The sequence below is a fragment of the Delphinus delphis genome, chromosome 1, assembly GCF_949987515.2.
Source record: "Delphinus delphis chromosome 1, mDelDel1.2, whole genome shotgun sequence".
Taxonomy (NCBI): Eukaryota; Metazoa; Chordata; class Mammalia; order Artiodactyla; family Delphinidae; genus Delphinus; species Delphinus delphis.
In genome coordinates this window covers 139,444,639-139,459,167 of record NC_082683.1, presented here as the reverse complement: position 1 = coordinate 139,459,167, position 14,529 = coordinate 139,444,639, and the positions used below count along the sequence as shown (strand labels likewise).

General features: G+C 45.5%; 1 protein-coding gene across 1 annotated transcript in view; it reads left to right on the top strand.

The window, feature by feature from the left end:
• Positions 1-10,131, top strand: part of NIBAN1 (niban apoptosis regulator 1) — a 162,483-nt gene extending 152,352 nt beyond the window's left edge. The window contains exons 13-14 of the mRNA XM_060035276.1: positions 3,372-3,483; positions 5,625-10,131. Coding sequence (XP_059891259.1) covers positions 3,372-3,483; positions 5,625-6,724 — 1,212 coding nt within the window. The 3' untranslated portion in view covers positions 6,725-10,131. The remainder of the gene's footprint in view (positions 1-3,371; positions 3,484-5,624) is intronic.
• The last annotated feature ends 4,398 nt before the right edge of the window (positions 10,132-14,529 follow it).

Sequence of the window (14,529 nt, the reverse complement as noted above, 5' to 3'; positions counted from 1 at the left end):
CTATTTGTTCTGTTAAATCCAGTAACGTATGCTTACTGAAATCAATGAAACTGAAAACATTTAAAGCTGCCACGGACACTAGGCAACCAGTGACAGCCATGATTGTGAAGACGTGACTTAGTCTGTAGAGCAGGGTCGTGGATGAGCCAACTGTGGAGGCTGGGTCAAGACCTGGGTTCAAGTCCCAGCTCCTCTGTGTATGAGCTCTGGGGCCTCGGGCAGATCACTTTTCCTCTCTCTTGGCCTAGATTTCATCAAGAAAATGGAGATTATAATACTTTGCAGTATCCTTCTTAAGACTGAGAAGGCTAGGGTGATACAGTGAACATTTGATACGTGCTTGCATGTGCTTGGCACTTTGTATGGGTTGTCTCCATGACATTCATGACAACCCTATGGGGAGGTACTATTTATATCCTCATTGCACAAATGAGGAAGCCTGAGGGGCTAAGGAATGGGCCCAAAGTCACAGAGCTGGGAACCGCCAGAGTGTGAACCTAGATCCCACTCACTGATAACATGGTATGTACTCAGAAAATGGTATTTACTACTGCCTTTACTCCTGCTACATGATCTATGAGCTGGGATATTAGCAAGGCCGGCTCCCTCTTGGCACAAACGATAAAGAGCTTTTTAGAATTTAAAAAGGGCTTTTTGGCAACTTAGAGAGTCTCCAAGCATTGGAACATTAAAATCCTTTGCGTGAGTTATTTTACTGCGGAAATTTCTTTGGTCATTTTTATATTCTGTAAATGCTGTTTTTCTTCAGAAAACCATGGGCATTTCTAGTACCTGGCCCTCCTTTCTGAGGGTATATTTCTTTCATAGAAAAGGATCTGATCAAATCAGGGCAGTAAAGAATCTGTCTATACGATTGTCTCTTGCCTGATGTGGATAGAACAGTCCAGCCATCCAAAGGATGACTCAGTGCACCTTGGACATGCCTGCACGCAGATGTTCTGCTGAGTTTTCTTTTCCAATTCCAAAGGCAATCTGGGGGCCTGGAGCCACATCCTCCCATGATGGCAGAAGAGCAAGGAAAGTCCCCCTTCCAGTCTGCTCCCCTTTTCCCAGGAATCCGCAGAGTTGTACCCAATCTGTAAGAGGCTCTTGTGATTTTTAATCAAGAGAGACTGGTTTCAAGAGAAAGGCCCAGCGTTTTCAGTAATGAAGGATATTGTATCAGGGTCAAGAAATTTAAAAACATCTGGATTTACAGAATAAATAAATTAGGGGAGCATCTGCTTCAGAGAAGGATTCTTTATTTAACTGAAGTGTGTTTCCCTCGGTTCTTTAAGGCACAGCTTCCAAGATCTGCGGTACTCAACCCAAGCTGCACCTTAGAATTGCCTGGGGAGATTCTTTTTTAAATTCTGATTCTCCCAGACCCACCCTCAGGGATTCCAATTTAGTGGATCCAGGGAATTCAATATATGTCACAGTTTGATCAATTCAGTATAGAAGACCTGTTTTGTCAAGTTGTACGCATCACAATAAGTTCCCCTAGAAATGATTCCTCTCTGCAGAATTAGTTAGCTGGTTGAAAGTTTAAAGGTCTACTGTTTATTTATTCAGCAAACATATATAAAATATGTATCCAATACGATCCAGGCGCTGTGCCAGGACAGTGTCCCTGCTGTCCTGGGGTTCACAGCCTAGAGGCCGGAGACAGAGACAGGTACACAGTGGACTTTGTGATGAGCACGGAAGAAGCCTTGTGGGGAAGAGTGATCGCAGAGTTCAGAGGAGGGTGCCCAACTCTGCCTATGGGGGTAGAGAGGACTTCCCAGAGTCGTGTTTTCGCCCAGTCCTGAGGGATGAATAACAGTCAGGGGACTAAGGAGCGGAAGACCACATGGGGAGATGAAAGGTGTTGCAGACATGAGCCTGTGCCCCTCATTTTGCAGAGGTAGAGAGAGGCGCAGAGCAGTGACCTGGCTTGCCTAGGGTCCCACAGCTAGTCCAGGGCAGTGTCCAGTTCCTGGGCAATGCTCTTCCCATGTGGCACTTTTCTGTATGTCTGTCCTGTCCCACAGACCCTCTTGAGATCATGGAAGCTCATGTCTCTTCAGTCCTGTGGCTTTCCCTAGGGTGGGTATAAAGGGGTCCCATTATTACCCACTGTGATCTGGTCCTGGGCTACAGAACCCCAAGTCCTAGCACTGAGAGTTGTCTGAATGTGGTGGCTTCTGATCACCTGCTGTAAATCTTCTCCCTCCAGGCAAAAGGCATTGAATCCCACTGCTAAGTCCCTGGCTCTCTGAGAACCAGATGTCAGGAGCCCTCCTCCAGCACCATCAGGTGCAAGGATTACTGAGTTAATCACTAGGATATGATTTAGTTCATTTTGATCCACGACTTGACCTCATACCAATAACAGGCAAGCCATGTGGAAACTCTTGGAAAGCAGGAAGTGTTAAAGGATTTTGCATGATGCCTGGATTGCCTTAGATGGAATCAGTGAGTTCCAGGGCCAGTTGGAGGGAAAGAGGAGAACATTTCTGAAGAGTCTTTGACTAGAGATTCTCCACACCCGAAAAGGGGTCCCATCCTAAGAGAGCTAAACATACCTCTACTCTAGGACCCAGCAATCTCACTTCTAGGTGTACACTCAAGATAAATAAGTCCTAAATCCACAAAATCATGCACAAGAATATTCATAGCAGTTATGTTCATAACAGTCAATATCCATCAATAGGAGTATAGATAAACAATTTTTGTTTACCCATATGAGTGCCATTTACCAATAAAAAGGGATGAGCTACTGCTACATGTGGAAACATGGATGAATCTCAAAAAAAAACACAAAAAAAGAATACAGGATTCCATTTATATAATTTTAAAGAACAAGAAAAACTAATCTATTGTGATAGACACAAGATCAGTGCTTATCTCTTGGGGTGGGAGGAGTGTGGACTAGAAAAGGGTATGAGGGTGATGGAAGTGTTTTCTGTCTTGATCTGGGTTATGGTTACATGAGTATATTTATACATTTAAAATCATTGAGCTGTACTTTTAAAATGTGTGCATTTTTCTGGGTATAACTTATACCTTAGTAAAGTACTTTTAGCATTTAAAAAAATAGCAGAAGCAGAAGAGGGAGGAAATGTTTTGGTTATGATGAAAACAAGGAGGGCCCCAGACCCACTGACAAGGCCTTGAGATGATCAGAATCTCTGGTGTCTGCCCCCTCGAAGGGCATAGAGCATGTCCCCAGTACAGGGAATGGTGCCTGCGGAAAGGGAAGGGGAATGACCAAGGCATCACACTCCAAGGGGGCATCACAAGTGACAGCCATCCTTTCCATAGCTCCTCTGAGAACTGGCATCTCATGCTTTGTCCCCTTTGTCTTCTTATCTCTTCCTCTACAGGAGCTTCAGAAATACGAGCAGTTCATCTTTGCAGATCACACCAATATGATCCATGTTGAAAATGTCTACGAGGAGATTTTACATCAGATCCTCCTTGATGAAACGCTGAAAGGTAAGGAAGGTTTCCCTGGTGCTGGAGAAAGCTCTAGATAGAGGGGAGTACCCCTGAGTGGACCCTGGGAGGCCAGCTAGGTTTTATCAACAGGAATGAAAGGGGAAGAGGAAATTGACAGGAGGAGCTGGGGAGACAGAGAACAGGGACAGAAGGGACGTCCCCTGAGCAGTCATATGATTTGACTCATAATCCACTGGCCCATTAGATATTATTTCTCTTTCAATCCAGATAAGGACTCTGTGAGAGGAGATTTTTTTTTTTTTTTTTTTTTTTTTTTTTTTGCGGTACGCGGGCCTCTCACTGTTGTGGCCTCTCCCGTTCTCCCATTGCGGAGCACAGGCTCTGGACGCGCAGGCTCAGCGGCCATGGCTCACTGGCCCAGCCACTCCGTGGCATGTGGGATCTTCCCGGACCGGGGCACGAACCCGTGTCCCCTGCACTGGCAGGCGGACTCTCAACCACTGCGCCACCAGGGAAGCCCGAGAGGAGATTTCTAAGCTTCATTTTTCAGATGAGAAAACTAAGGCTTAGAGACATTAAACCCAGGGTGTCTCCTGATCAGCTATCTTCCTCCAGCTGTTGCAGACAGAACAGAGGAAAAAGGGCTCTTCTTAGCCACAGGCTCACAACCCCTCCCCAGCCTGGAGGGGGTGATTCAGTAGCAGGGCTTCCCAGCTGCTCTGCTCTCTCAGCACATTCCTCACCTCCGCTCAGCTGGACAGAAAGACACTGGGCGATGACTCCATCCTCTGTGAGTCTTGTTAAGACTCTAGCACCCGGTGTCCCATGGAATCAGTCCTTGTTTGGGATAGGAGTGTAGACAGGAAAACTTGGATATAAATGGGCTGGAGAGGGCCATCCCTAAAACTATAGGCCTGAAGCATATCTGGTCTCCACAGAGCATCACCAAAACCCCTCCACACAGAAAGCTGACTAAGCACAAGCCCCAGGTCCAAGTAGCTCATCCAGTGAGATAAGGAGTATAACGATGTCAGCACAGGGCTTCCCTGGTGGCTCAGTGGTTGAGAGTCCGCCTGCCGATGCAGGGGACACGGGTTCGTGCCCCGGGCCGGGAAGATCCCACATGCCGCGGAGCAGCTGGGCCCGTGAGCCATGGCCGCTGAGCCTGCGCGTCCGGAGCCTGTGCTCCGCAGCGGGAGGGGCCCTAACAGTGAGAGGCCCATGTACCGCAAAAAAAAAAAAAAAAAAAAAAAGACGTCAGCACAGTATCTGCACAAAGGAAGGGCTCAGTCAAGGCCACCATAGCACCTTTGGGCAAATTAGAAAAAGGCTCCCTTCCTCCAGACACCTGACTGCTCTCTGTCAAAAAATTGTCATGACATACTGATTTTGGTTCAAGCAGGACATGCTTCTGCTGCCTGCTGGAAAATTACTATGCTGAATACCCACATCTATGCTGTCCCTGATGTGAATGGCATCCCCTTGGGTGTGAGTGAGATCACTGCACAGCCAGAGGTGGAGGCTGGTTGTCAGAAATGTCAGCTGCTGGTTGTTACTGTTGATTTTACTCCTCTCAAGGCCTCTAGGGCTGAGTTAGAGGTACATAGGCCTTCAGTTTGGACACTGCAGGTCAACAGAGCTCTCTCTGCATGCTCAGTACTGAGGACCCATTACACTTTCAGGACTGGACTTTGAGTAAAAGCAGAGAAAGTTAAGGCCTGTTCTGCCCTAAAGGAGTTCAGTCAAAGTAGGCAAACTGGAGCCCCACATACTAGCAGCTAATGAAATGTGCTGGGGGCCTCCACGGGTGATACAGATCATGCTGTTATAGACTTGAGCTCCTTGAAAGCCAAGGCCATACTTTATTCATCTTTGGATTCTCAGAGTCTGTCCCATAGTTGATGTCCAGTCAATGTGTGCTGTCTGAAAGAAGTAAATGAGTGAAGGAATGAATGAATGAACATTACAGAGGTTCAGGGTTTGGCACGCGTTTGTAGGCTCTGGTCATCAGGGAAGACTACCTGGAAGAGGGTGGATGTAAGCTGGCACTTGAAATTGGGAAATTTTGATGGCCAGAAAAGCTGAGAGGGGAGTTTGGCTTCTGGATAAAAATCAGAAAATCCAGGTTGGCCAGGGCAGAGTATTAACCTTATGTTTTGTTTTCTGGCATCCCTCAGTGATAAAGGAAGCTGCTATCCTGAAGAAACACAATTTATTTGAAGACAACATGGCCTTGCCCAGTGAAAGCGTGTCCAGCTTAACTGATCTAAAAACTCCTGCAGGGTCAAACCAGGCCAGCCCTGCCAGGAGAGCCTCGGCCATTCTGCCGGAAGTTCCAGATAGTGAGATCCTGAGTAACGAGGTATTCCAGGAGTCAGGGGAAAAAAAACAGCCGGGGGTCCCTATGCCCAGCCCGCCCCCAGATGGGGATGGGCAGGTCATCATTTCAAGCACAGATGACCCTGTTGTGAATCCGGTGGCTGCAGAAGACACAGCAGGAGCCCTGGGCAAACACTCGTCAGAGCTGGAGTTTGGAGAGACTCACGAGGGCCAAGAACCCACCCAGGAAAAGCCAGAGCCCACCTCCGCCTTGGGCTCCTTGAAAGAGCTCAGAAATTTGTTGATGGTGACCACTGAAGTACCAGGGGAATCTGCCGCGCCTGAGATTGAAAAAAATACAAGTAAGGAGACCCTTGTTCCCCAAGAAATTGAAAAAGAAGAGGAAACGACCCAAATCTACACAGAGACCGATCAAGCAGCTGCCTCTAGTCAGGTCAACAGCGAAGAAAGTGAAGTCAGTGAGAGGGAGGTCCATCCTCCCTCTCCCGAGGCTGAGGCTGGTGGGGTAGAGTTGGAGGCGTCTCCAGAGGCTCAGCCAGCCTGCGGGGGGCTCAGCGAGGGCCCCAGGGGCCCAGGCCCCTTAGAGGAGCCAGCGGAGGCCGGGGAGCCCACGGAGAGGGAGCTCACGGCCGGGTCCTCCGGACTGGACGCCCTCGAGGGAGGAGGGCCCAGGTGCGCTGTGGAGGCTGAGGCTATGCCCCAAGAAGGTTGCAAGTTAAGTTGTGACCCCGTCAGCCCCGGTGAGAGCCAGGTTTCTCTGCAGGAAGAGGCGGTGGGAGGGAGTCACAGCACAGCCCAGGCTACCGCTAGCGTGGAGGCAAAGAAGAGTAAGGCCACCCGCGTTCACGAGTGTCAGTGGGTGGTTGAGAGTGACGCAGACACCTATAGCCTAGATTCACAGAGAGAAGATCCCCCAGAGCGGCCCTCGGAGGAGTGAAAGGGACAATTTGCCAAAAGTCTTTCTTTGAACAAACTCAGCCGAAAGGCTACAGCTCAAGGATACACTTCGGGGTTGCCTGCGAGTTGTTACCAGAACAGAAAAAAAAAAATTATGAAGTACTTCCTTAATTTGTGTCACGAAGCTAGAGGGAATGCGCGTAGAGCATGAGCGCTGAGGCAGCCCTTTGTGCGGTGGAACTGTTCTGCCAGGACTTACTGCTTTAGCATTTTGACAGGAATTACAAAGGTAACCGAGTGTGTGGGCTGAGAGGCAGCTGAGGGTATCCCAGGAGGGAGGTCGCTGTGGAGAAGACAGTCGGAGCGCTCTGCACATTCTCCTCCCATGCACTTCAAGGCTTCTTAATTTTTTTGTAAGAATGCAAAGGCATACCGTAAACGCAGCTTCGCCGTCTACTTACTATACCAGCCTCACGGTCTCTTAAGGACTCAGCATTAGTCCACATTCAGGCTGCAAGAAAGGGAGGCTGTGTGCACCCCACAGAGCCTGAGACATCTCAGGGGAAGCTGAGATGGGGAGCAGAAACGGAGGAAGGTTGTGGTCTGTGCAGCTGTCTGGGCCTCTTCCTAATTGTGCTATCAATTTCTTACTAATTAATCTTGTTAATTCTTACAAATTAATCACTTTTTGGAGAAAATCAGATGAGACAAGGAAATTTCCTGGGCATGTTTACGCCTGAAAGCATTCCAAATTAGCCTTAGACTGTGCAGAGAAAGAGCTTAGCTGAATTATCGGGCATAAAGCCTACCAATTAAACAGACATCATTTGAACAGCTATTCTAGGCCACATGCTGTGTTAGGCACAGTCAAACAACAACAACAAAAGGACGCAAGAAAGAAAAAAAAAATGAAAAGATAAGGTGCTTGTCTAGTATAAATTAAAAGGCCCAAAGGAACTTAATCTAAAAGAAAAAATATGACAACTTTCTGTCTTTCCATGGAAACAGTCCTGGTTTATTCTCAGGAGGGAATGAAGTGAATACAGTGAATTAAAAAAGAAAGAAAGAAGAAAAGAGGGAAAGAAAAGGGAACAAGAAAGGAAGAGAGAGAGGGAGAGAAAAACCAAGCTATAGATCGTTAAGTTCCAAAGATGTTACCAGAAATGGAAATTATTTGTTCAGTTGTTCAGCAAGTTGTTATGTCCCAGGTGCTGGGATACTGTGGTGAAAACGACTCTGCTCCTTTCCCCCAGAGCTTACACTTTAATGGAAATAGACGGAAATACGTCCTCTAAATGGATCTTGACCTTTACCTGTTAATGTTAAAGATGGAATGGACTTACTTGTAAAAGATTAAAAAGATGTGTCCTCTTGTCCTTCAGAAAAATACCAGATTATTTCCTGAAAGCTTTAGTCCCAGTTCCACGTCTTGAAGTTTCCTTCCACAAATTTTAATATTAGATCCCAACATACTCTCCTAAGAGCTTGTTTTGATCATCATCAGCAAGTAGTTTATATCAGTTTTTAAAAGAATTTGTCCCATAGTTTGACCATTTAACCAGGAATTAAAATGTCTCCCTCTCCACCTCTCCATGAAGAATTGCTTGGCTTTCTAGGTCATAAGGGATGAAGAATAATCAGGATCAGTATACTCTCACATTGAATTGTTTCAACTTCTTTTACAGTGTTTAGATCCTCACGTTTGTGAAGGATCTCATTGTAGGTAAAGAAGGTGGCAGTCACTCCTCCCCTGGTCCCCGCAGTGCCCGTGCTCACTCATGTCCTTGCGTTTGGCTTAGAATATTACAATTATGTTTACTTCCTGTCTCTCCAGGGGCTCCTTCCTTCAAGGACAGACACTAGGGTTTAGTCATCCTGTGTACTTCCTGCACACACAGCCTTGAATAATGGCTCCCTGCCTTCTCAAGTCACTTGAATATCCCTAGTGCCTAACAAGGAACTGCTTGTGTCCCGGTGCTCAGGAAATGTGAGAACTGATCACCCACCACACCGCTGTGCCGGGGCTATTTGGGGCTGGCTGTCAGGCAAGGAGATGTTTTTACTTGGGCTTTCTGCCCTTGGGGAGTCTTCTCTTAAATCAAGTCCAAAGTCCAAGGGGCAGGTGGCCAGATGGTCCGATGTGCTGCCCATTAAGGCCAGGAGCCAAAGGAGCAGTACCCAGCCTCGCCCAGGACTGCCCTTCTCTCCGGGAGCATTGTGACAAGGAAGCGAGGAGGTCAGGGCCCAGGCTGAGTCCACACCGGAGCTTCCCAGCTTCCTCCCTGTGCTCACTTCAGGGCTTTTGGCACACCTTGGAAAGCTAAGAGATTTTTCCAACCCTAAATGAGAGTACCTGTCACTTCATTGGATGGATGAACATCAATCAGTGCCCAATCAGTGCCCTCCCTTTACCCATCCGTAGACCAGACGCCAAGTGGAAGGATGTAGCTGAGAACACAAGGAATTTTTCTGTACATATTTCACAAAAGACAAGTCCACTAGATTAAGTCCGATGATTGTTCCATTTGAAGATGGAACAGGAAATTGAAGTGCATTAAAATTTCCTTATCTGTTTTAACATGTTGAGTGGAATAGCTTCATATTACCATGAGTTTGTCTTGCTTTTAATACAGATTTATCTGCATTGCTTCAGTGGTTTCCAGGTTGGAGCAAGGTTATTGTGATTTAAATGAGCAGCTCGAAAAGCCTCTGCAGGCTACTCTGGGGATCTCTCTTATGTGCAAATCATTTGAAATGCATAAAACCTCAAGACATGGTCTTCAGCAAAAATTCCATGACTTTAGTTATGTTACTATTGACTTTTCACAAAGAAAGAATATTTTCCTTGAAAAATAATTAGCTTGTCATTTTTTTCCTTTGCATCTTAAAGACAGTAGTGCTTTGCATTATGCAGAGTAAACTCTCTTTTCAAAAAAAAAACGTATTTTAGAGACCACAAGGATAAGATTCCAGTTTGTCCAAAAGCTTTATAAAGAGGCTGAGTGTGAAGAACTACAGGTCTTCAGGCTCGATCTTCTACATTTTATTACAGAGATTCTCAAGTCTGGTTTTGTAACCCTCAGATTGGAGCCAGTGATTTCAAAGGGTTCCACAGTTCTCTCAGACAAGTGATTTTATTTCTTTATAAAAAACGATAAGTGATATATGCTACATAGCAATTTTAATTTGGGGAAGAGAAGGACATCACTGACTAAATAATACAATTTCTCTAGGTAAAAAAGTTGGCTACATGTGCCTTCTTACTTTACCATAAACAAATGGGTTTTACAATTTGCCTTCTGAAGTCTGCAACCTCAGCAAAGAAATCTACACTGTGGATTGATTTTTCTGGTCACTGTAGAAAGCATATAAACTTAAAACACTTTGTAACGACATATTTACCCTGCCAAGTGCCTATATTGCAATAAAATGTTTGTCCTTGAAGAAGTGTCCAATGTCATATTTATTTAGAATGGGGCTGGTTTCATGTTTTAAGCATATGTCATACTTGAGCTGGGAGGAAGAGTCCTCAGAGACAGAAAGGTGAGTCACTGTTGCTGTATTATGGAACTTTTTACTTTTCTGTCATCAGGAAAGAAGCCACAGGGACGTCACTTAATGTCAGTTGTAATTATGCTTTTAAAATGCATGTGCTAATTTCTCTAGGAATTGGATTACGTCTATAATACAGCAATGGGCAATTATTCTTGATGTAATTGAACTGCTGTTCAAACAAATTTGTTTTCAGTGGGCAACACTGAGCAAAATATTTATTCTTTCTATAATTATAATTAAAACAATATTTACTCACCAATATCCACAGTTGCTCATTCATCCATAAATTCATTCATCCAAAAAACAATGATTGTGTCTGCAGGCGCTCTAGTGAGTGCTGGAGAAACAGAGGTGAGCACGGTGGACGTGATCCCTGTATCAGTAACCTCGAATTCTCAGGGTGGACACGGCCAGGGAGAGCTCAGAGTGGGTGGTTGCTTCCGTATCTGGCATAAGCGTTGTCTGTGATCTCAGCTTTAACTTTATCTACACCAACAGCTTCAAGCAAGAGAGGAAGAAGAACTGGAGAAATCATGTCTGGTGGTGATGGGGACACTGTGTAGCACAAGCTTCACCACTCCCACTCCTCCGTCCATACCCAGATTCCGGTACGCAAGCATCAGTCTCAGGGCGGCTCCTCCAGAACTTCTATTTAGGGCCGATAATCAGATTGGAATTGGGGCGGGGGGGGGGGGGAGTTTGAAAGCACTTTTGCATGTTTTTTGTTTGTTTGTTTGTTTGTTGCGGTACGCGGGCCTCTCACTGTTGTGGCCTCTCCCGTTGCGGAGCGCAGGCTCAGCGGCCATGGCTCACGGGCCCAGCCGCTCCGCGGCATGTGGGATCTTCCCGGACCGGGGCACGAACCCGTGTCCCCTGCATCGGCAGGCGGACTCTCAACCACTGCGCCACCAGGGAAGCCCGGCATGTGTTTTCTTCTATGTTTATCTGGTGTGGCTAGGATGGAACTGACGGAGGTCCCGGGAAAGGTCGACTACAGCTTTTCTCTCCGCACAAGCTTCGAGCCCCTCCTGGTTGAACACCTCTCAACCTTTGCCACAGCCTCCCCTTTGTCAAGAATATCTGTCCCTCCCTTCCCCACCCGGCCAATTCCCACTACTTCTCCTGGAAGAGTCAGTACAAGTCAGGCCAGTTTCCCCATCACGCTCCCACCCCCAATAACACTTTGCTGAACCGTCAGCCAAATGTACTTGCTCACTTCTGCTCGTCTCCTCTCACTGCTGCAGCCATGTACCTGTCCTGTGCCTTGGGGCAAGGACCCTGCCTTTAGTCTTTGAATCGTTAGTACAGCATAGGTCCCTGCATATAGCAAGTGCTCAAGAAGTGTTGAATAAATGAATAAATATCCCCAATCCCAGATGTAAGAGACAAGTGGAGATATAGCTGGTGATCCCTTAGCACATAATAAGGATCTGTGATGCTGGGAAGTTTACCCACCCTCAGTCTACTTAGATAGTTCTGTTTTAGTGATGGGACTTGACCATGGGTTTTTGTACACCCATCCCTCTTGTGAGGGAGCATCAGAGCCAAGTTGCCCCCAAATCAAGCTAGCTACTATGAACCACCTCCTAGTTTTCAGGAAAGTAGCCTCCACTGGGTTTTCCTGAGGTCCCTATGAGGTCAACAATGCAAAAAGTTTAAGAAGTTTACCATTGAATGGCATCCAAATCTGTGAAGCATGAGCAAATGCCTGAGAATTAATGGACAGCATCTTCCTTCTAGCAAGCCCTCTTCTTGAGGATGGCCAAGGAGCAGGGAAGAAGATGTGGTCCCTGATTTGGGGGAATTCAGTCCAGCTGGGAAATCTGGGAAGAAAATGGTGGTTCTGCAAGAAGAGGAAGAAGGGTTCTGACAGCAAAAGTGGCAACTGAGGACTCTACTCAAGAAATTGCAGGTTTGATTGTTGAACCTATTAACGTTTGCCCTTTGTTTCTTGCCTCTTTTATTTCTTCTCTGTCATGAGCTAAAATCCAAAATCCAGCTGCCTACAGATACCCTGAAGAAAATTTTTATCGAGATTGCTATCTACTAGTCTCTACACACTTTTCCCAGGAACCTTGAGTCCTCTGTGGAAGCTGTCCCAGACCTTCTGCAGATCCAGTCGTGTGTCTCTACACAAAGGGGTATGCATATGTAGTAGTGAGAGCTCTCTTTGTATTAGCAATTCCAAGTGTAACTGTTGGGGTAGGAAAGTGGGTTTATGTGTTGGAGAATTTCTACAAGGCATTGGGGTGATTTTGAAGCTAAGAGCTGACGTCTCCTAGTAAGACTTCAACACCTCCACTCCCTGCCTCACCCTCCTTTGTGCTCCTGCCTGAATCATGTGGGGGACAGTTTTTTCTGCACAGTTTGAGAGGGATCATGTGAGGGAAGATGAAGGTATTTTCATTTCTGTCCACTGGACGCTTCAAGTTTTGAACCTTAAATTTTTGATTCAGATTTTAGAGTAAATGATGTTTTCCATGTACTGTCAGGATTCATTCATGGATTAATTTTTTTCAAATAATATTTATCGATATCTGCTAATGTGCCATGGAGTCTGCCAGACCCTGGGAACAAAACAATCAGCCCCTGCCAGCACTACCTTCAGTTTGAGGGTTATCTTTTCTGCACTGAGATTTTCAATTATTCCATGTAAGGAAATACTCTTAATACTCATGAGCCTTTCTGCCTTTCAGATCACAATTTAGAATTCTTCACGAAGTTTGCTTATAAACTTGGTTTACTTGCTTTAAAGTCCTTTATGAGAAAATTGTATGGCTGTCAACGTATTGTGTGAACTTGGGCTAACCACTTAACCTTTATAAGAATTTGTTTGTTTGTGAAATGGGAATAATAGCACCCAATCACAAGGTTATTGTCAGGATTAAAAGAGATAATGTGCATTTAAGCACAATGAATAAAAGGAGCCTCAAAGAAGTTAAGCAACTTCTGAAGGTTACACAGCTAGTAACTAGTTGAACCAGGTGTATAATTTAGCAATCTCTACAAAATGAAACCACTCCAAAACTCAGTGGATTAAAGCAGTGAGCATTTATTATTGCTCAGAAGTCTATGGGTCAAACACCAGGTAGACGGCTCTTCTCATCCTGGCTGGCTCTCTCAACATGTGTGGGAGGTGACTGGCTGTATGTTGGTGGAGCCTATCCATTGCTGGGCAACTGGGCTCTACTCCGTGTGGTCTCTCATCTTTCAGCAGGCTGGTTCAGGCGCATTCCTGTTGCAGAAGCCAGGAAAAGAGAGGGAGAGAAGGAAAGAGAGAGAGAGAGGCAAAAAGCTTCTTGAGACCTGGGCTCAGAACTGGTGCAACATCACTTCTGCCATATTCTGTTGGCCAAAGCAAGTCACAAGGCTGGGCGAGATTCAGGGATGGAAGAGCTGCAAAGTCACACACTGCCTTGGGCAAGAGTTCAGGGGAGCCATTAACTGGGGCATCAGTGCAGTCAGCCTGCCTCACCAGGATTCAGATGACTTCTGTTTGATTCTAAAACGGTACTCTTGTCTCCGTAGGATACTAACTACGAACACTCACACAGAACGTTGGTCCCTCTCACATCCTTCCCCAATGTCTATGTGCTGCTGTAGCCCCACTCTCCATTAGGTGAACAAAACACAATCATTCTCAACCTTAATCCGTTGATCTATCAAAGAATCTTGATTTTTGCATTGGTTTGGAAAATGAGTCTTCTATTTAAAAGTATTTTTTAAACTTACAAACCTTGTAAGAAGAAAGGTCTAAAAGAGTTCCCCCCATCTTAGCAATATATACTTTATATATTGCTTAGATTAATTATAACAAGGTCATTGGTCATGATCAACATGTTAATTATCTCAGGAGAGTGAGAAAATTTGACCGGTGACAAACAGTATATAACTTCACATAAACAAGCACCATTCTCTACAACAAACATGCCCATAATAGATGCAGTTTTCTATAGCAAATAATGGTAGTCTTCAGGGAAGGTTACAGTCCTTGGGGGATAATTATAAACACACACCCACTTCTGAAGGAAAGTTCTTTTCCCTTCTCAAAAGGAAAATAAAACAAAAGTAAACCCATATTTTAAACCAGCTAGAAACTCTTATTTCCTGCCACAAAACAGTTAAGTAAGGATAAATCTTACTTAAAAGTTTATCCTACCTCGTTAGTATTCTATATTCTTTGTAACTCTAAGGTAACTGATTTGTAAATATTCCTAATCCCTCTCCTTTTCCTGTTTAAATATGATCCCCAGGATATAACATTTTAAAAGCACTTGTATCAGATTTTGC